The 22945-nt window shown below is 31.5% G+C and overlaps 1 protein-coding gene across 3 annotated transcripts in view; it reads left to right on the forward strand.

The window, feature by feature from the left end:
• The window catches only part of LOC129912047 (MICAL-like protein 1), a 170303-nt gene that overhangs the window by 144741 nt on the left and 2617 nt on the right, over positions 1-22945 (forward strand). For 2 of the 3 annotated variants that reach the window (XM_055990140.1, XM_055990142.1), the window contains 3 exons: positions 9697-11927; positions 20760-21980; positions 22046-22253. In XM_055990140.1, coding sequence (XP_055846115.1) covers positions 9697-11927; positions 20760-21980; positions 22046-22253 — 3660 coding nt within the window. Of the gene's footprint in view, positions 1-6290; positions 6910-9696; positions 11928-20759; positions 21981-22045; positions 22254-22945 lie in introns of all 3 variants that reach the window. The other variant, XM_055990141.1, reaches the window with a different exon arrangement.

Here is a 22945-nt window from a genome sequence, read left to right on the forward strand (position 1 = left end):
AAATCATAATGTTCCTATGCCTTCTACTTTTTGAGAAAATTGAAAAATAGACAAAATACTTTCTTTATCGGAATCACTCGTTTATTTCAAAAAGAATTGATTAAAATAACTTCATTTTAAAATTAATATTAAGTTTATAATTCTAGCTTTTGAAAAAAGTATCAATCAAAACTGTAAGTGTTGCCGTTGTTTTTTAATAATTTTTTTAAATTTTAAGTATTTTTTTTAGAAAATTGCCCCTCCCTCCAAAACGGGGGGACATTGACCCTCCCTCCCATAGTAAACAATGATTGTATTTAACCCCTCTACAAAATCTCATTATCAGTTCTTGGTGCTTAAGTAATCATACTTTCCCCTCAAATGTTTCTGTTTTACTGAGTAAAACTAAAAATGCGAAAAAAAAGATAGATTAAAATGGCCATACTTCGGTCACTTTTCAATGAAAAAATTTAGTGAGTACAGCATTTTGAAGGAAATTTAATCTTCTTTTTTTGTTTGGAGCAACGTTAATGTCTATCTCAACCCAAAAAAAATGTACAAGTAAAAAAGCAAAAAAACTCAAAAAATCGATTTTTTTGATATTTTTTTTATGATTGTTTCGACTATTTTGGTATGAATTTTTTTTTTTTTAATTTTAAAAAAAACATTATTCCAATAGGAAATTTAATTCTCTACAAAAAGTTTTATGTGCAATATATCTAAATTTTGCTTGGTTTACGAGGTATATTGAAAAAACCATAAAGGGGGCTTTTGCACCCCTATCTTCAGTTTCCACCCTCTCATTTAATAGCACTCCGCGGTTTTATCTTCTTTTATAAATCATTGAACGATTCCTGCAATAAAAACCCGTGAACGTCTTAGTTCCTTATTACCCTGTTTTTTTCGACATAATCAATAGCCTATAAGTAAAAACGAAATTTCGATAAGATTCCCGTTTTTTTAAATTTGATTTTTCAAAAATTAAATTCAAAAATTTTCTAAAAATTCAAAAATGTGTTTTTTTTAATTCAAAAAAAAAAATTTATATAACTTTTGCTTTAACGTTTATGTATAAAAATTTTGGCTGAAATCGGTTTTGCCCCTTACGAAAAATTCATAAATCAAAAAACCTTTCTATGTCAGGTATCGTTAATAACGGTACAACAAATATTTATTTATTTCAAAAGTTGGCTCTTTTGTGTAATATGTACTACACATTTTACAAATTTTAATCAAAATCGATACAGTCGTTTTTGAAAAAAAAAAAAAATAATAACTTTTGTATTTCCGATATATGACAGGTTAGTTTTGGTTTTGGTCCTAAAAAAATTTCAATTCGTCCTCTAGTGAATCACCCAAAAGTGCAGCTCAGTACTTACAGACAGAAAGACAGAATTGAGGGTCTAATTAAGATATTTGCTTTTGACAAAAAATGGTTCGATTCGCTGCTATTTTTTATAATATGGAATACAACAACAAAAAAACTATCTGATATCTTTTTAGATATAAGATATCAACTGTGTGGGTTTGAATGCGAATAATCCTTAGAAATCTGGAATTCTTAAGCTTATTCCATACGGTTAAAGCTATGAATGATCTTCGCAAATTGTTTTGGTGTAAAATTATTAAAATTATAAGCGAAATTCAATTTTAAAAATAAGAAATACAGCACGATTAAAAATTGCAAGCTTTTGGAAGAAATATGTACGTACCTATAAAAATTTGTAGGGCTTATAAACAGTGAATGATGCAAGAATTTCATATAAAATAAGACTAGGTACATACTCGCAGAAAATAAATTTTGTCTTAAACTTTGTGCTTTACAAATACTTTTTTGCCTTTGATCCCATCAGAAACTTAAGGCTTTTTCTCAGATTAATCATTTTAAAAACCAATCTGTAAGCTTGTTACTTTGTTTTTCCTTTAATCTGTTTTAATGAACTAGTATTCTGAAAAAAAAAAAACGTAATTTTAAGTACATATTTAACACTTAATTATTAATTGATTCCGGGATACATTTCAATTCTTTGGAATAGGTAGCAAATATTTTTACCATTTTGATCAATAAATATAGGATCAAACAATCTTTTGAATTCACTATTGGGATAAAATCAATGGATACAAAATCAACAAGCAAAAAGACTCAAATTCTTAATTGAAAACAAATAAAAATGTTGATTTTGCAAATATTTTCCCCCTTTTGCCAGAGCAAACATCAAATAAATTATTTCGATTTATTCAATATTATTGATTTTTCCTCCAGAATTAATATTTACTCGGAATGTTACCTCAATCAATACAATCCAACATCATCCATTCAATGTGGATGTCAATAATATTGTGAATAATTCTCTTGTGCTCAACACTCCATGATAAATATCTCTTCCGATTATTTTTCATTCATTATACAGAAATCGACCTTGAAACGTTTTCAAAATATGTAAAATTATTCATGTAACGTCGTTAAAATTTTTGTTTTCGATCTACTGGAAACAAAAATCATTTTTCGATGAATGCATTTGATTTTTTGGAATTGGAAAAAATTTATAAATTTCATAATGACGTGGAATAATCTTTAATCAGACTCAGTATAACCAAATTATAATAGTAAATTAGAAAAGTAACCTCCTTCGTCTGCCAGCAAGTTTATATAATGAAAACGATTATAAAATAAAATTCAGGTCGAATTAACTCTTCATAATTACTAAGCAATTTTAGAAGCTTATAGGTACTCTAAAATAACTGATGCAAAAATGATGGGCTTTGTTGTTGACTTGATATTGTGTTTGTGATTATTTAAATTAGCCTTCATTTTCGTTAATTATTTTAAATTTTATAAAAACAGTTAATAATAAGAAGTGACTCTTCCTGTAATTTTCAAGTTGATGATAGCGTTAAATTTATTTTTTTATTTTTATTTTTGTTTTGCCTCATAATGTTGTTGACAAAAAAGCAAAAAAAAAAAAAATTAAAGAAACGTAACGAAAAAAACGTGATGAAATGAAGTCACGAATTTGAAAGTTTCCTTTCTTTGAAAAACAAAAATATTTAGAAAATAAAAAAAAAAAAACTGAAAAGTCTTAAGTTGAGGTAGGTGATGCATTGCAATCAATGACCAAGTCGATACCTTTTTATTTTTATTTTACAAACTTGGTTAAATTTTTAAAATAAAATTCTGTTTCCTATTTTGTTGATGAAAAAAAATGCCATATTTAGGAACCAGTTAAAGTTTTCATTGAAATGCATTGCAAGTTATTGCATCATTAAAAATTTCTATCTGTGGTTTTTATAACTCATTGTAATTGAAACTTTAGACAAGAATTTATTTCGTTTATTAAATAAAAAGCAGAATTTAAACGGATTGTGTTGTGGTGCCTGTCTGCCACTAGGACTTGTATAAGATGATCTATGCAAATAATTTTTTTTCCTGAAGTAGATGAGCACAAAATGATGCAATGCATTATTTTTATAGGGATTCTAAACAAGTAAACATACGTAAGAGCCTACATGTGTATATAGGTAAAAACAGAAACTAATTGCATTCAATTTGTTGCATTTTACGATGGCTCTGTTGGCTGTTCAATGGAGAGATGAGAGAGAATAATTATACAAAATCCATTATAAGAGATCAATTTATTATGCATCCAATCAAGCGGATATAGAGTTTGCTTTGATATTGTATATAGAGATGTGACATTGACATGAAATAAATTTTAAATGGATTTTCAATTTTGTCTTTTATTATTTGAGGGCGGATATTTTTGTTTTGCCTACAAATAGAAACTTCCTCTTTCTTAAAGCCGCTGTTACACACAGAGAAAAATATGACCCGCTAAAAACTAACAGATTGCCATATTGTTTTACCGTCCATACATTTCATAAGGAAATCTTATTAAAATCAACGATTAATAAGGTTTTTTTAAGGAGATTTTTTATTATTTTTATAGAGAAAATCTTATTAAAATTTGACTGAAAAGTTGATTTTTATTTGCAACTTAGCACTAGAACAAAAATCGCGATCAATATTTTCATGGCAGGTTGGTTCAGGTGTTAAGGTGGGCGACTAATGATTTGAAGTCTTCAGTTCGATTCCCAGCCTGGTCATCGTTTTTTTTTTATTTTTTTGCTGATTTTAAAACAATAAGGAAAACCCGATTGTTTTAATAAGGTTTCCTTCTTGGATGAAAACCATAGAGAAATCTTATTGTTTTTGTTCTATTTTATGTGGTCTATTTTTCTCTGTGCACTCTTTAACAACATTGAAAAAAAAAAAAAACTACTTCAAAAATCAGTTCTGAAGTTCAGTACCCCCAAGAACTGAAGAAATGTCAAAAGAAACGACTTTGAGAAGTTCAATTTCGTAACTAATTCCAGACATTTCGAGAGACGTTCAACATCCCAAGTTTCTCCAAAGTAGGTTAAACCTTTGAACCATCAAAAAATACCTAAAAATCGAGAATCCATCTGACTAAAGTATTCTATACTTTTTACTTGCTCTATAGGGCAAGTATTGGTTTCGTGTAGAAAAAAAAATCGAGGTTTTAATCAAAACCAACATTACGATGATGGAGAAGATAAAAAAAGTGGTTTTCGTCATGCCGTCCGTCGGTCTGTGCATCTGTGCATGTGTGCGTCTGTGCGTCCATCTGTACATCGAGCTAGGGCCTAAACGGATGGATGGATTTGCTTGAAACTTGGTACTTTTTACGTAATTCCCTAGACCCGTTTTTTTTATTTTTTTAATATCTCCATTTTAACGCATACCTCCCATATAACGTTTTCGAGGTATTGCAAATTTCTCGAAAACGGCTCTAACGATCAAATTTGGTGTGCGGAATACTCTTATTGATTCCAACAAAACTGCGTTTTTAGTTTTTCTCAAAAAATGCGGAGAACGGAAATATGGCGTTGCCGTTTTTCAAAAATTGACATATTTTTTAAGTTCATATATTTCATCAAAGCATTAGTTATTTTATTTAAAATTTACAGAGATCATTAAGTATAAAATGTTAAAAAAAATATTTTTAAAAACATTTTTGAAAAAAAAAATTTTTTTAATTTAATTTTTAAACTTTTGATTTTTTTTTTTTTTTTGATTTTTTTTTCTACAAAATCTTAAATTTCCAATAGATATTTAAGATAAAGATACTGTGAACTACAAGAGCAAGTACGTGCGACCCAGTCGTGCATTTTATTTAATGATACATCATTACAAAAACAAAAACAAAGCAACATTCATGTGTGGATTTGTTCTGTGTTTTATAATTCACATATGATTCTTTAAGAAATATACATACTTTAGACTCCGTATAAAATCCAGTATTAATCAAGTTGTGCTTGAGGACTAATCGATCAGTTAATGAGGAGTAGGGTATTTGAAAAATGTTGTGACGTCATTTAAGTTTGGATGCAGCATTGAAGAGTGGTTTGTTCTGATTATAAATCTCACTTTGCGCATTAATTGGTCTTGTCATTTCGAAAAACGCGTAGATTTCAATCATCTCAAGAACGACCAATTAAAACGCAAAGTGAGATTATTTATACTCAGAACAAATCTCTCTTCAATGCTTTATCCAAACTTAGCTGACGTCACAACTTTTTTCAGATTTTGTTTGAACTATAAGGATCCATAAAGTAACGATGAAATACAGGTCCTAGATAGTGATAGGGAAGCTTCTGCGGTCTCAAATTGTGATTTATAGTGACGTCTGGTAGTTACTCTGCTATCTCAGACTGTGATTTATAGTGATGTCTGCTATATCTGTTCTGTAGTTCTGCAAAACAAATCTCAATAACTGAGTCTATTACATGATGGTTTACCATGGGGTGGTTCTAAGGTACAAAGAAATTGTAAAATATCAAAATTCACTAATTCAATTTAACTTTTGAACTTTTTTTTTAAATTTTCGTCAATAGATTAAAAATTCTTTTCTATCATATCAATGTATTTAATTTCTTTAAAAGTTATGAGGTTCATTTACATAAAATCATGATCTCAGGAAATTATCGCAAATATTTGTTAAAAAAAAATGTGCAAGTGTTTTAAAATGATGGAATAAGGTTTTTAAAATTATAAATATGGTTAGATGTATAATACCACTTTTTTCATATTCACCATCTCTTGTAAATAACAAAACTTTACTTTCCTCTATTAGCTCTACAATAAGTAAAAGCAGCCGCACTAATTTTCCACTAACCCCAATTACTTAAGTTGTTTAAAAAAAAAAAAAACTTTGTTAGTTTTTTTGTATAGAAAAAAAGACTACAACACAAAATTTTTTACTTTTATTTTTCTTTCTTTCTTTACGCAGGATGAAAAGAGCTTGGACATAATGGGTCAATATAAGCCAGAAATTTTCTGTTAAAGAAAATACAAAAAAAAAAATCAAACAAAAGAAAAACAAAGAAAATATAAATCTCATTTTGATTAAAACAAAATTAAAAATCAAAGATCAAATATTTAAAACAAATTATTACAAATAAATATTTAAACGATTAATTCTCACATAAAAAATAATCACAAATAAAAAAAAAAAAAAAACACACAGAAATAAGCGAACAAAAAACAAAAATATTATCATCACATCATCATTTATATTTTATTATTTAATTAATTCGTTTATATTTGTTTATATAAAAAAAATATATGTATATGTATACAAAAAGCAACACAAAGCAAAATATATACACGCATTCATCACTTAGCATGTAAATTTATAAAAAAAAAAAACAAAGAACACAAAAGTCTGCTCATATACAACATCATTTTTGTACAATCGAATGTCCTTAAAATACTCCGCAGTATTAAATGTTTTGTTGCATATCAGAAATAAAAACACACCAAAATTGAAAAAGACCAAGCAAATACATATAACGGAGAGTAAGGATAAGCGATAGGAGCTTTTTCCTACTTCCAGTAATTTTCATCAGGTAAGAATATAAAATCTCATTAAAAAACAACAAAATTATACACAAATTTATTGTTTTGCTTTTGCATTTATTTTATTTATAAATTGGTCCTATTTATTTGTTATATTCGTTTTATTATTGCTTAATGCTTAAGTAAATTTATTGCTTACTTTTATGTTTCACACTCATTGTTTTTTCCTTAATTTGAAAAATACACTTAAATGAAATGTGTTTCTCTTTTCTTCAAATAAGGTAGCTTTATTAACTTTTAGCTATTGTATAGAGACCCTTTACTTCTTGTTGTTTATTCTACCAGCTGCTTTTTCAAATTTTCAAATACATACAAAAATTCACACCGCTTTATATATCTGTTTGTAACCTGCTTAAATTATCGTTGTTTTCGTCGTAGAAATAAAGTTAAAACAATCAATGGGTTGAATTCTCAAATTCCTATGTATTACCAAAAAAAAAAGAAGCAGTATCTTATACAAACTTGCATCCTGAAATTCTTTGCATTGCTGATTTTAACATAACTTAAACTTTGAAAGGTTTTGTTTTGATAGTTGTTTGTTTTTGAAATTTCTTCTAATTTTGGAAATACATTCTTATTTATAACGACTTTGCTTTGGTTCGTTTTCAAACTTTTTATTTTACTCCACAAAAAAAAAAGGAACTGAAATGTATCTTACTTTCAATAAAATCAACTTCGCATTACCTTAAAACACAATGAAAAATCGGAGCCGAAGTTGGAAGTTGAGTTCCAAAAAGTTGTCACAACTACTTGCCATTCGTTTTTCAGAAAGTACGCTGTCCGGCTTTTGGATGGTTGGGTCAGCATGAGATCAGCAAATAATTTTTTGTTTTGATTGTAATAATAAAGATGTAGGTAATCAAATCACCAAACTAAAAATGCAGTATTGTTTATAGGCCTTTTCTCATTACCTTTTTTACCCTAATTAAAACGATTTTAATTTTTGTTAGTCAGAGAGTTAAAATCGAAGCTTCTGACTTCTCAAACTTTTGTTGACCAGTATCTATTTTCTTAGTCACTTTAAGAGGCATAAAATATTTAAAATTTTGAATTTTTTTTAATGCAGTCCTGTAAAAGCTAATTTAACATAACAATAATAGAGCTTTTTCCATTACCGTAAGAGGTTGAACAACGTTGTGATGTTTTCAACCGAAAAATCTAAAATTTGGGATTTTCCTCTCTTTTTTCACAGGATATATCGTCTGGGCCAAATGTTTTTCACTTCTTTGAAAGTTTTTTTTATTTTTTCTCAAAAAAGTCAAAAAAAAAAAATTTTTTTCATTTAACAAAATTTTGCCCTAAATGTCGGCTCTTCCCCAATATCAATTTTTTTTAAATTTAGATCTAGCTTTTAAAATTTACAAGTAGACTAACATAAAAGTGCTTTGAACTGCAAGAGCAAGTACGTGCGACCCCAGTCGTGCATTTTATTTACATCACAAAGCGATCCTGATACTTCTGCCAGTTGGGTATACATCCTTTTCATACTCCCAACTTTATGCTGGGCAAAGTTCTTTTTGGTGTCTTTCTCATCGACCCAGAATAAATACCATGCATAGCAGTGGAGCTGCCTGGCAAAATATTTTAATAGCAAGTAATAACGGTAATGCAGTAAATATATCATCATCTGCCATTTCTAGATATGAATTTTATTTTTCTCCAATTCTTAACCAGTTGTGTAGATTCCTATTTGATTTTTCTACGCCATGTTTTTCCGTCGAACTCACTCTTCTTCCTTTCACTCCATCGGCAAAAATTCGCTAACAATCTAGTCGTTGCATTTTCCAACATTTGTGCAAATCTTTCGATATACTATTTATGGACTTCACCACCGTCAAGTTAAAAAAGAACAAAATAATCGATTGGTTTGAGCCTTAAGACCAAGAGAATTCGTGTTGGTTTCCTGGTTTTTACCGCTTTTGATTAAAATAACACTTTCATTGAAATATTTCAACTTGCCATTCCGTTACATTTTGAAGGCAAAGAAGTTTATCAATTAACCAAAATTTCATTTGTCTTTATTGTTGGAAGAAATGGGTATCCAGCGGTTATTACTTGAAAGAAAAGAAAATTGATAACCTATGTATATCGTCGATGAAAATTATTTATCTCGAATTTTTGCTCAAAATTATGTTTTCTTTTAACTGACTATTATATCTTCCAAATGGAAATGGTTTTTTTAACGCTTGTTAAAAATCGAGCATGCATGTAACTGCAAAAATAGTATATTAATCCTCCCCTGTAATATTTGTTATTTGAAACATTTTTAGTTTTTGGATCGCGAAAACCGTTTCCTACTTCTTTCAGATTGTTGACGGTTCAAGAATTAACCCTGTTCTGAGTGTTGCGAAATTCAATTATTCCAGTTGGAATCTTTTTCGCGTGAAACTCTAAATTAGCTTACTTCTATTATCAATATTTTTCTTAATACCTAATTTTTAGACCAGTATTGAAAAAGTAAAGTACCCAATAAAACTAAAAATCAATAAAGATAGTTTTGTAATACCTTTTATGAACCCCTTAAGGCTTGGCCACACCGGAGGGTACGCGGTAGCGGTACGGGTAGCGGCAACGATATTTGTATTAAAAAAATTCCACACCCGAACGTTGATGTGTCAGTTTGAAATTTTTTTAAATACAAATACCCGTACCGTTACCTGTACCTCTACCGCGTACCCTCCGGTGTGGCCAAGCCTTTACTTTTTTTCCATTTTTTTTAAACAAAATCACAAACATTATTATTTCTAAAATTTGTATATTTTTCTTTTCTTTTGTAGATGGCTCATGTTGTTGGTGTGCCCAAGCGCGATCCCTGTCAGAAATGTGGTCTTCCTGTTTTCCTTGCCGAACGTTTAACGGTCGGCAAAAGAGTCTACCATCGGACTTGCCTCAAGTGTGCCCGGTGTAGCTTCCAACTTACACCGGGCAGTTTCTATGAAACTGAAGTTGATGGTGAATACTGCTGTGAGACATGTCCAGACGAAGAGACTAGTTTGGAAAGTGAAACACAAGTTGTAATGAGAACTCCATCAACAGCACTAGCTGCTGGTGATGTCAATATGGCAGCGACAAGACCCAAAAGTCGAATTGCCGATCGTCTTGCATTTTTTGAAAAGGCTAAAGCTGAAGAATCAGCCAGCAGTAGTAGTAAAGTTTTGCAAAAGAGTCTCAGTGATGAAGAAAAGACTAAGAGTTTGAAGAAGATGGCGAGTGGTGAAACATCATCGCCATATAAAATGAATGCTGCACTAAGTAGTTTCATGAATTCCACTCTTGACGATGAGATCGATGCTGGAGTTGATGTTGAAACAAATGATAACAGTTTCAATTCAGCTCAAATGGATACTTCTGATAGTATTGATATTAGCAGTGATTCGGAAGATGATGAATCGGAGGACAAACCACCACAACTTCCGACATCACTTCCACCAGAAGAAGATGTCAAAGGCTCGACCCTAACAAGAACTCAGGTGTCACCTGAACCTGATCAAACAAAAACTCTTAAGTCAGAAATGAAGATACAATTAATGCAGAAACAGGAAGAACCACTTACTATGACTAAGGAGATCACATTAAAGACAACAACTGACACCACACCAATCAAGGTGGCCCAAAGCAATGATGAGATCATAAACAATTATCCTGAAGTAGAAGAATCCTTATCTAGTACATCAATTAAAATTACAAAACCAGCAGATGATCTTAATCTAAGTAAATCTAATTTTGTTACCAAAGATAATACCGAACCTGATGAGCAGATGAGAACAACAAATGCGACAATAGTTGTTGAAAAACCAAAACCTACATTGTCGCCGTCAAATGATAAACCAAAATCTGAATCTGTTGCTGGTCCGGCAGAAAAACCAATTGTCGTCGAAGAGCAAAGTAGTCGTCATCTAGTTCAAGACGAACAAGATGAAGATCAAGATGAAAAATCAATTACTATGCGTCAGCGACCAATAACATTGGATATTAAAACCAATTGCAACAGTGACATGACGGCTGCACATGAGGATGAAGAGACAGCAAATCGCTTAAGTGTGGTGCGTGCTCGTCTACATCAATTCGAAGTAATTGCAAATAATAAAACCCCTAATGATAATTCTATGAATAATAAAACCCCAGAGAACACCTCTAACATTAACAGTAGTAGTATTAAGTCAGATAGCATTAAGTCAATTGTCTCAGAAGAAAAACCACAAGAAGATGAGGAGGTAGAAATGGTTCAAGAGACTATTTCAATTAAAACAGCTGAACTCCCATCTTTGAAGGTTGATGTTGAAGAAGTTAAAAAAATGGAATCAGATGAAGTGCCTAAAAATGATGAAAAAGTTGAAGACAATAAAATAGATAGTGTGTCAATTGAAGAAATAAAGAAACCCCAAGAAACCCAGAAGATGGATGATGATGCTGTCACATCAGCAGCTAAAATCGAGACTACTATTGAGACGAGTCCTGTAGATTCCCAGGCAAGTCTTAAGAAAATTATTCCAGTTGGAATAGAAAAATATGATGAAGAAGATGACAAAACAAAACAACAACAACAAATCATAAACGAAACTGTAATGGAAGATAAGAAATCCAACCAAGAAAAAGAATTATCCAAAACATTTTTATCTCCGGCCAAAGTAAATCTCGAATTATATCCCGAAGAGCTAAATCCATTTAAGAGTGACGATGAAGATGAAGAAGATATTGCCCCATTACCGGTTGTAACTCCAGTGAAACCTGTGACACCTTTGGCCAGAAAATCGTTACAACAATCTTCTCCATCATCATCATCATCACAAAGTGCGAAAAAAGAAGACAAAGATCGAAGTTTGAATCCATTTGATAGTTCGGATGATGAAGTTGAGATGGAGAAAAAAGTTAAGCCACCACGTCCACCACCACCAAAGATCTCCAAGAATCCATTTGGTAGTGAGGATGATGAAGTTGGTGATGAGAATTGCAGCAAGTCGGGAAATATTGATAGGCCTTTGCCCGTGCCAAAACCAAGGACGACTGTGTGAGTATTAATATGATTTTTTTCTATAATCTTACAGTTTGAATGGGGTGTGAATGCGTTTATAGTTTCTCATAACAAAAAGGAGCAAATTCTAAGAAATTATAGTAATGATGCGAAATGCTTTATTTCAGTCCCAAATATCATTAATTTCAGCTTTCAAAACATGGGAAAGTATTAAAAGTTTAAACTTCCCCCAAAGTGATTTTACAAAGTTAAGAAAGAAAAATCTGATGTCGATCTCTCAAGATTGGTCCTGATAAAGAGGTGGTTTTAGTGGTTAAGAGTCCCACACTACTTGGTGTCGAATACTGCCAAGTGTCTTTTGAAGATTTCCTCCCGTCAAAAAAGAAAAAAAAAATTAATTTCAGCTTGCAAAATAGTTTTGAGACAAATCTCACAACAATGAGATTGATCTGATTTGAGATCTGTCTCAATTGAGACATGCATACAGAAAAAAACTTTGCCTCTTTCAAATAAGGCAAAGTGAAGTAAAATGCGTTTGTATTAAAAAGAACTTAAGATACACAACTGAAGAAATAAAATAGTTGTTAATCCCGAGTACTAAAAAAGTTATATATACACCACAGTGACATTCTAAGTTGCACAAAAAAAGGGATAAGTGAGAAAATTATCATTTAACGTCTCTTTAGCATTCATTGATTTATCAAAATTATACATTTTGTGGAACTTTTTATGTACATACTACATATACTCCTGCTCAAAATTAACTCACATATCTTAATTGTTGTTGTAAGACCTCTATATCTTATTTAAAAGGGTTTAAAATTCTAGTGCGTATTTTCATGTTTTTGCTTATTTTATAGCAAGTAAAAAAAAAAAGCTTAACAGCACAGACTTATCAGCAAAAAAAAAAAAAATATATGTACAAAATTTAACAACTCAAGCTCTGAAAACTGATATTAAGATCATTTTTGTTTTTTTAAGAATAAAAAAGGAACAAATTGGAATCCAATAATTGTATTCAATAGAAGTTGGTTTTGCCTCCTCTAGCGCGTATATGGCAACTTGGAGTTTTCTGTCCATTTCACGAATGGATTTTTGAAAGTGTTGTTGTTGTAAAATATTGTCAGACTCTTCTTTCACTGTCGTTTTAATCTCATCAAAATTTCTTGATTTTTCTCAAAATGACACCTGATTTTCGATTTGCTTGCAAAATCATTTTTTTTTTTTTTAATAAGTTGCAAGAATCCTTCTAGGAAAGATTATAAAATGCTTGCATAGTCCAATTTGACTTTTTGCTCGGGTGGAAGAAGTTGGTGTGTCCGTTCTTCTCCTTGCAGAAGTGTTACTACACTTAGCTGCAACAGTGCAACTGATTGGCACTTGTGAAAGTCATTTTGTCCCAGTTGTTCTTTTGAGTTAAAATATGCAGAAGTGGTGAAGATATGGAAAAATAAGACCATTTTTGAATGCCTTTTCGAAGAAGATCATTCGTTATTTGCTAGATAACTACTTTTTTCCTGAATTTCTAATCAAAATGTTTGGCTTATAAAAGTTTGTATTGAGTAAAGTACGACTTTTCCAATACATATTGCAGTAAGAAGGGAACACATAAAATGTATAGTTACCAGAGACCAGAAATAACAGTAAACCTTTATTTTCAATCGGTTTCTCTCTGCGAGTTACCACATTACTTTAAATAGTTTCGGTTAAGGTTTTAGATTTATTTTTAAAAACCAAAAATAAAGGCTATCGGCTGAGATTTATTTTTTAATTTTTTAAATATCTCTCAATGGTTGAGATTTTACAAAAAAATAAATGAAAAAGGTCAACCTTTGACCGTTTTCGCTGAAAATAAATAAAAAATGGTCAATTCAAGGAAAATGTCGAATATGTCAAGAATGTCTTTATTTTGCAAAAATAAATATGGAAAGGATGTTTTTTCTAAGTTTATGTATTAAATAATGTATGAACTAAATAGACTCCAAAGTTCTTTAGACCCAAGATTATATATCTTTTCGTTTAAAATTAAATGTAAAGACGAAAATGTGTTTTCCACTGTGATTTGAGTCGCTGGGACGACAAGCACAACCAATGCAATTTCGAATATTTCAGGAGACCGATGAGATTTATTTTTTTCTCTCAGCGATAAATCTCACTGGTTTACCGAAACATACAAAAATACAAAATAAAGGTTTCTCTCAGACCTTGACCGAAATTTTTCTTTTTTAAAAATAAAGGTTATTTTATGACCTTTATTGCAAAATGAAAGTGGTAACAAATAAGAGTTATTAAGGAACCTTTCAAAAGGTTGAGATTTATTTCTGATCTCTGATAGTTACTGCACTTCAATTTCCAAATACCTCCAAAGATACTACAAGCCTCGTACTTGTACATCTTATACTTACAATAAAAAAACCCATCTAGAAATACCATACATTTTTTGCTATCACTCTCACCCAAAAATGTTTGCTGGTTCTCAGACTAAATCGGCAGGTAAATAGTTCAATTTTACCGCCCGAGATAAGGTAAGTACCTTCGAGAGGTTTTACTTTTTTCTTCAGTCCTAAGATGCATTCAAAAGCTAATAGTTCGAGCAAAGATGCATTCATATTAACATTCATTGACCAAAATTATTTTATAAGGTTAGGAAATTGTTTAAAAGAAGTGCTTCGTTATAACAGTTCCTAGTTAACGTCATTTCGGCTTCCAAGAATTTCACATCCCAAATGTACAATTCGAATACCTACTTATCAAAAATTACAATCTTTTTGCTTTAAAGCTTCTAAATTGGAAGAAATGAACATTTTTATCCTATAAAATGTCTGAAAAATAGTATAAAACAAAATAAATACTGAATTTTTTGTCATTACACAAATGCAAAACAATAAAGGTCAAATATAATTATCACCAAAAGCAATGTCCCTCCATTTGTGTATGTTGAATATAATCCAACTTCCTCCGGATATTCTTCAAATGATTCATTCTTTGCAGAGAAGCTCATGCATTTAGCTAGCCACCTACTTTTCATTTCAATTTTGCACTCTCCTACACAATCTTAGAGATACACAACGTCCAATTAACTTATTCTTAGCAGGTCTGTTTAACTGTTCTTTTTTTGCTATCACAATCGTACATAATGTAACTAGATTCTTCTAGTGAAACATCTCTCAAAAGACAGTTATTCTTCTTTGCCCAGCTACGCAGAGGCGTCAATTTCAATCACTTATCTTTGACTCGTACAACATAAAGATTATCTCTAAACATGGTTTTTTTTTCTTTATCTAGAATTGAAGAAGATGATATAACAATGAAGACTATGGGCATTGTTGTTATTACTGATCGTAACACAAGATTAAGAATAATTACATATGCAGAATTGAAAGTGTGAAGGATTTTGTATTGTTAAATGAAATTCAACTTTTAGTAGAAAAATTAAATTGAAAAATTTATATTTTTATGAAATAGGTAGATAAAAGCCTTCCAATCTCCTTGTGACGTTATTTTTCAAGTCATAAGTTAAAATGGTTAAGATGACCAAAGGCCAAAATTAAGCCCTCATATTTGAACAGAGATTTTATAAGATTAAAAAATTCCATCAAGTTGATCTACGTGAACCTTAAGCTTACCTTGTGTTCGTTTTTCTCTGGGTCACCTGGATCAAGTTTGTACTATAAATTTTCAGTTATGGTGTGATAAGTGTTTAACCACCATTATTGTGTAAAATAACAATTATAACCTACTGCCTGCATGACGAGTTCTTTTTTAACAAACAAAAAAAAAATGTTAATTAAAAAGACATGCATTTTTTCATTAAAACAAAAAGTGCATATAGATATTGCTATAAGTATTACAAAATCATTTACATTTTCTATTGAGGTTAACACACATTTCAATATTGGCGGCGTCTTTGAAATTACAAAATGCTAATATTTTTATTTTCAAAAATGGTCATTTATGATCAAATCTTTAATATTACATTAAATCTCATGGCTAGTTTTCATGCTGAATCATTTTAATATTTTTTCCCAATGATTTATTGTTAAACCATAAACAATTTAACCTTCGATTTTAAACGCCTAATACAATGCTTAAGAACTTAATTAAACTTTTCACACTAATGCTAAAACTAGAGTTTTATGAGATTTCTTTTATAAAAACAACTTTTGTTGCTTATAATTGCTTAAATCTCAAAATAATCAAAGCCAATAGATTTGCATTTACTCATACAAATTCGATCCATATCAAATCATGGGAAAAATAAAATGCGACAAATTAATAAAAGTTAAAAATCGTCTCCGTATATCTGAGCATTACCGAAATTCTTTCCATTAATTTCTCAAATTTTACTTTTTACATTGCGCTGTACCGTGATCAACGCTTGTATGTTTTAAAAAATTGGATTTTGTATATGGAGGCTCATATGTTTGAAAATAAAAAATGTCCGCAAAATTCAAGTCTTCAACTTCACTCTAATTTGAGCTTTTAAGAACTACATAAGTTTCTTATAAAAATAGGATTAGAGTTTCGGTTTCTGAACAATCAATGTTTCCAAAAATTTGAAACTTCGCAGACCTTAACCCGATTATAGTAGCTATTTCTTGGTGTTTGTCTTCCTTGTAATTTTGGGGTTGAAAAAATGTCTTTTAAATTTGATTTTACAAAAACTGTTTAAGTACATTTAATAAAAGAAAAGAAAATTTCCTACAACATAGGTTTAAAAGACCGTTGAAAATCCAAAACAATCGGAACATTTTCAAAGAGAAAATCTCTGAAAATAGTATTTTCTTTGTTTTTTTTAAAGGGTTCTGGATTTTATGGATTTTTAAACGCTCTGTCAAACATTTTTTCGAATTTTGACAAATGTGTTGCAGTAACTTGCACACATATTTTTGGATGAGGATTTCTTATCCGGTTTTATCGTTTCATGAAAAATGTTAACACTTCTCCGTCCCGGAAAAATGCTGTTTTTTTTCTTATTGAGATCTGGAATGTAGAAAGGCCAAACAGTACATCAGTTTTTGGGGCAACTGTAAGACGTATTCAGAGCTTAGTTTGTTCTTTAACTCTCATCGTGCAAGAATCTACCCATTTCCAACATGCAACTTAAGATTGGATTCATGAAAGGTAATATTGTTCCACATGTCTTGAGTGCAAATAAAATGCTCTCCAGGAGCCCAATTCCACAAGAGTGTATTACTCTGTGTACAGTAAATTGCTTAAACAAAGCAGAGAAAAACTCACACAAAAAAAAAATCACTCTTGCGGAATTGGGCCCTAGCCCAGAGGAATCGTTTTTCTCTGACTCTTTTTGAAAAATCTGTTTTTAGAATTCCTCACTGAACATGACGAAATTACTTTCCTTAAACATTTCCTTTACCGGAACAAAAAACTATCAGAAACTGGGGTCGTCTTTTTTGGCCTCTCTAAGCTTTTCTTTCTGCTGGAAGCCATGGTCTCAAGCTATTTTTTTTTAATTACATGACACAGACGTGACAGACTCAAAGTATGGGCTTTGCAATTTGAAGTGATTTTTCTCATTTTTTCACAAAACAACTTCGGTTCGTTTTGTGATATCACGAGCCAAATCTAACCCTTATTTATAATAACATTAAATTTTTTGAACCACATTTAGGTACCTATTGCAAAAATAGCCGCAGCTCTAATGAATTCCAATAACTGTCCCAAAAATAAAACGTTTGACCAATTTTTTTCGATCTGCACTGTAAAATCACGTTCCGCCAAAAAAGAACTGGAAAACTTTTCATCCGAAATGGTAAAAACTATTGCGATAGTCACCTCAGTGAAGTTTGGATTTTCCACTAAACTGGTTTATTTTTCACTCCAAAATTTAAGTGAAATAAAAAGCTGTAAATTGGTTTAAACATAAACAATATTGTCCTCGTGATTCAAAATAGGCAAAAACTCACAATACAGCCCAAACAAAAAATGAAGCTTTACATACCCTACCAAAGTAAAAATGTTTGTTTTGTACATATTTTTGAGCACAAACAAATCATTAAATAAAAAAATACGCATTTCGCTATTGAGAACCCCCTTAAGTGAAATTTTTTAAAATTATTCGAATATGATGATGAAATTTGAAGGGTCCAGAGAAAAAACGGCACATGTCCACTTTTTGTCAAAAATAAACTAATGATGAGGTCTATTAGTATTAACTGAGCACTGTCTGATAGCATCCTTAGAAAACTTTGCCTTGCCTTGCTAAAAAATAAATAAATTATGTGCCTTTAGTGCCTTTTGTTGTATGCAGAACAATATTTTAAAATGCTTTTTTTCTCGGAATGGGTTGAAATGGACTTGTTCTGTTCTTCTTCTGGACCCTTCATTTGGCAACCAGACGCCAGTTTAAACATTAGCTGTGTTTTTTTTGGCATTGCTTTCCGTGTCCGCAGTTGGCGTTTACATGCATTACAAAAACAACACACAACTGCGGATAATAATAGAAGCTAAACCAAGCTGCGGATAGAACTTTGACGAAGTGTATAAGTTTACGTTTTCCTTTCTCTTGGTGCATATACCTACATTTTTGCTCAGTGTTAGTATTTGGGAAATCTTACTGCGGATAGCTTTCCAAAAAAAAAACACGCCTATTAATACCTGAACAGAAACTTGCATAAAATATTTAACTTTTTTAACATTAAAATCATATTTTACAATATTTATAAGAGGATTTAACATTTGGGGCCCCAAAAAGTGTTTAATATTTCAATCCAACGCTGATCTCGACACATAAAAAGTAAAAATGTTTCGTTTGAATTATTTTTATAATTTTTTTCCAACTGTTTGAGTGTAAGCCTTTCGTACTTCATTACACAACTTCAGCACCAGCATACAAAATTACACCTATCATTAAAATATACATAATCCATAAAGTTACAAACTTATAACAAAAATAAACCATAAAGTAATACCAAGTACCCTTACCCTAATTAACATATAAAAAATTATATTCCACAAAACAAAAATAAAAGAAATGTCCCACAAATGCTTCTCGAATGTTGAATAGTTTGCGACAACAACTACCTACTTGCTTCAATTAAAAAAAAAAAACTATTCATAAAAAAAATCGCAACTTATTACATCATTCTATACAACACCATAATATTTTCACGCATCATTAGTTTGTAGATCATAGCCCGACAAAACAACTGTTGCATAAAGATCAAAATACTACAAAAAAAAAACCAGATCCACAAATTGCTCGAGTTCCACATTAATACCTGCATTAATTATTATAATTATTACTCTGATTTGCATTTATTCATTTTTTCTCTTCTCTCAACTGCAATTAATGTATGAATATCTGTTTGATATTATTAATTATTTCTTTATGTCGACACAATGTGATCTTTTGTCAAAGTCCACATCAAAAAACATGCAGTTAAAAGTTGATACTATATCGATTAACCTTAACCTCCACAACTTTATTTAATATATGCAGATCTCTTTAAATGGACCAATTAAGTGCGGCAGTTACAAATTATGACGCCCATTTAATTTATGAAATTATTAACATGGGTCCAAACACCTTTCACCTCTCTTATAAGGCGGCTTTTGTCAAATGACACAACCATGCACTATGAATGAAATTATACAAATTTCCATTTCTGGACCAAATTTTATGATCTCAATAAATCGATTTTTATTAATAACTAAAAACCAGTTTTGTCAAAATTTTTATTCGAAAACAATGAATGATGAGTGCAAAACTGGGCAGTGTAGTTGCTGAGGAGTCAGACCTCTTGCAGCATAGGATGACACTGACAACACCATTTTACCACTTCTCTTCTATCCTCCTCCTCCTCACAAACAAAAAACACAAACACACTTTATGGGAAGTGGTTCGTTCGGTTGGTCTTCGGTTCGGTGTGGCTATTAAAAATGCAAACAGTTAAGCAACCTATTCATCTAGTCGGATCAGACCACATCTAACATATATCTCTACTCTCTGAACTGACTACTGAATAGCACCACAACATAGCGCCTTAGTTAAAAACCCAACAGAGCTGCTCTCTGCTCCAACCTTATTATTGTGGAAGAAGCCCTCTTCTCTATTGTTGTTATATTGTCTCGTCGTCGTCGTTCAATCGACGGCAGCGGCGCTGTGCGGTGTATGGCGACTTTATTGTTGTTGGCCGTTTTATGTGTCATTTCATTGTTGTTCAAACTGGTGGCGGCTTTTGTGGCCTGTCAATTGGGTGGATAGCTGCGCCTATTCTTCCTCCACACAACAACAGTCTTGAAACGACTACCGAACCGCATTGAGGTTTTTTTATAATTCAATTTTTTTAATTTTTCTTCTGTGTAAGATTTGCGTTACTTTTCTTCCGCCTATCATTGTCTCATAATCACTCAACTGCTGCACGGTTGTGTCTCTCTGTGTTCCAAAGTTCCAACTTCCAATTGCAAAAGAATATACAATTTGAGAAAAGTGGCTTAGTATAATTATTATTGTTGTTCTGTAAAGTTGTCTTTTTTTCTTGACTCTTCTTTATATTTTGTGAGTCAGTTGCGATCAAAACTGGATAGGCAACAAAAGTGGGGGGAAACATTAGAAGAGAACAGAAACGTGATTTGTGAATTAAACGAACAAATTTCTTAGAACAGTTATTATTTCCGCTTGATTAGTGACCATATTCCAACTTCCCTAATCCGGCTGTTTTGGTTTTGGTTTGGTTTTTTGGGACGGCCATTCAACCTCTTTGCTTATAATTACCAACCATCACGACGATTGTGTGCTTGTATTTGAATGTTTTTCTTATCCAATTGTGATGATTAAAATGAATACATTCCATTTCATGTATCAAAAATGCTAAAATACAAATATATTCCCCCTCATAAACTTAGATCACAATCGCAGCATCAAACGCCCGAACCAACACCACGACTTGGCAGTAGACACTCAACCTCGAATCAACAAGTCTCGCCATTAAACAATTTAGATGACTTTTATGGAAGTAATTCCTCACTTGGCAGTACTCCACACAGTTTACAAAGGAATACAGGTGTTCGAGGATCAAATATCTCTTTAACATCGTCCACTGGAACAATCCGTTCAAGGAAGCAACATAGAGCACCAGCTCCACCGTTGCCCGTCAAAGAACTATTCCCGTCCAATGAAACACTCGATAGTAAAAAATCATCACCCAGTTCGAGTAATTCGGCAACACCAAATCAACGTCGTAAAAAACGTCCAGCACCAGCTCCACCAAAACCGGCAAGACTCTTAGATCCAGCTGTAGTATTGTCAGCAAAAGTCTCAGACCAATTGACCGGTTCAAAAAACTCGCTTAATTACCCTCTGCAGAGCGATCTTGATAAGTTATCTGACGAAGAGAAAGCTTTGTTGGAGGGTAATCGCTTGGCAATTGAAGCTAGCGAAGAAAAAGATAAATATAATCATCATCAACATCATCAACCAGATGAATATATTGAGACTAGTAAAAATATAGTCCAAAAACTAATTCCTTTGGATATTAGTTTACTCTCAGACTCAAATGATAGTCTGATTAAGCAAAAAGAGGAAGATAATGTCGTCTATCGACGGACAATAATTCCTAAAAATATTGTAACGACACCAACACATGATGAAGGTGGTCATATGGTTTCGCATGATCGGCAATTGGAAAAAATGAAAGACAACAAAGAGGCACAGAATCGGAATCGCCAGAGTCAAGTGTCATCTGGAGCTGAAGACACTGATCCTCTTTATAATAAATCATCGCATGGAAAGTGGAAAAGGCGTAAAGGTCCAGCGCCGGCGCTACCGATTCCACAAAGAAAAGTTTTACAAATGCTTCCACTGCAGGAGATACGTCATGAATTGGATATAATTGAAGTTCAACAGCAGGGTTTGGAGAAACAGGGAGTCATATTGGAGAAGATGATTCGTGATCGGTGTGAGGGACAAAATGGAGAATTAAATGCTGGCGCAGCAGAAGGAACAAACGATCCACAAACTGGACATCCACAAAATTCAAAAGAAGTCGAAGATTTGATATTGCAGTTGTTTGAGCTGGTGAATGAGAAGAATGAATTGTTCCGAAGGCAAGCAGAGCTTATGTATTTGTAAGTTTGTTGTTGAATATTTTATGTTGTTATTTTAAGTTTAATATTTCATTTCTTGCAATTAGACGTCGTCAACATCGTTTGGAACAAGAACAAGCCGATTTGGAATATGAAATTCGTGTTCTAATGGCACAACCAGAGAGAAACAAGACGGATACAGATAAAGCACGTGAAGAGGCGCTTATTGCTCGGATGGTGGAAGTTGTACAGTTGCGCAATGAAGTTGTTGAATGTCTAGAAATGGACAGACTGAGAGAAGCAGAGGAGGATTTGGTAAGCTTTTTAAGATTTCGAACTTATTATTTTGAAAAGAGTAACTCCGCAGCTAAAGTTTTTCAGAAAATATTTTCCAAAATAAGTTCAATAATAATTTTTTTATTATTTTTGTTATTTTTTTCTTCGTGAAAATATTTTCCTTTATGAAATAGTTTATTAGGCAAAAGAAAATTAAATTGTCTTCTTCTTTCTTTTGAATTTATGTATTTAAATTGTTTTAATAGTTCTGTATTGTCATGTACATACATTATTTTATGAGTTTAATACAAGTACGACAAGTTTTTTAGTTATGTTCTGACTTTACAAATGAAAAGTACTTGGATCAAGTGTTGACCTTTTTCGTTTACGCAATGTGCTTCTCACACTTCTATGCTGAATGTTTATACATTTTTATTTCTTTAGCTTGGTCAATCTCCACAAGCAAAGGGAAATAAACTGACAGAAAGAAAATTCTTTAGTATAAACATGTTCAGTTGCAGTATTGTTTGTGAATTTGTTGTTTGTACTTCTTGATTGTACTTCGCAAGCAGAACTTTCTGAACTTTGAATTAGCTTTTATGATCTTGAGGGTCATCCAAATGATTGAAATTATACGATTTCAATTTATTTATCAATACTTTCTGATGGTCAAATAAAAAAAATGTATTTATGATCGACTCTGCTAGAGTATCTTCATAATATGCAAAGTT

This window comes from Episyrphus balteatus, chromosome 2 (assembly GCF_945859705.1).
Source record: "Episyrphus balteatus chromosome 2, idEpiBalt1.1, whole genome shotgun sequence".
In the NCBI taxonomy this organism is placed as follows: domain Eukaryota; kingdom Metazoa; phylum Arthropoda; class Insecta; order Diptera; family Syrphidae; genus Episyrphus; species Episyrphus balteatus.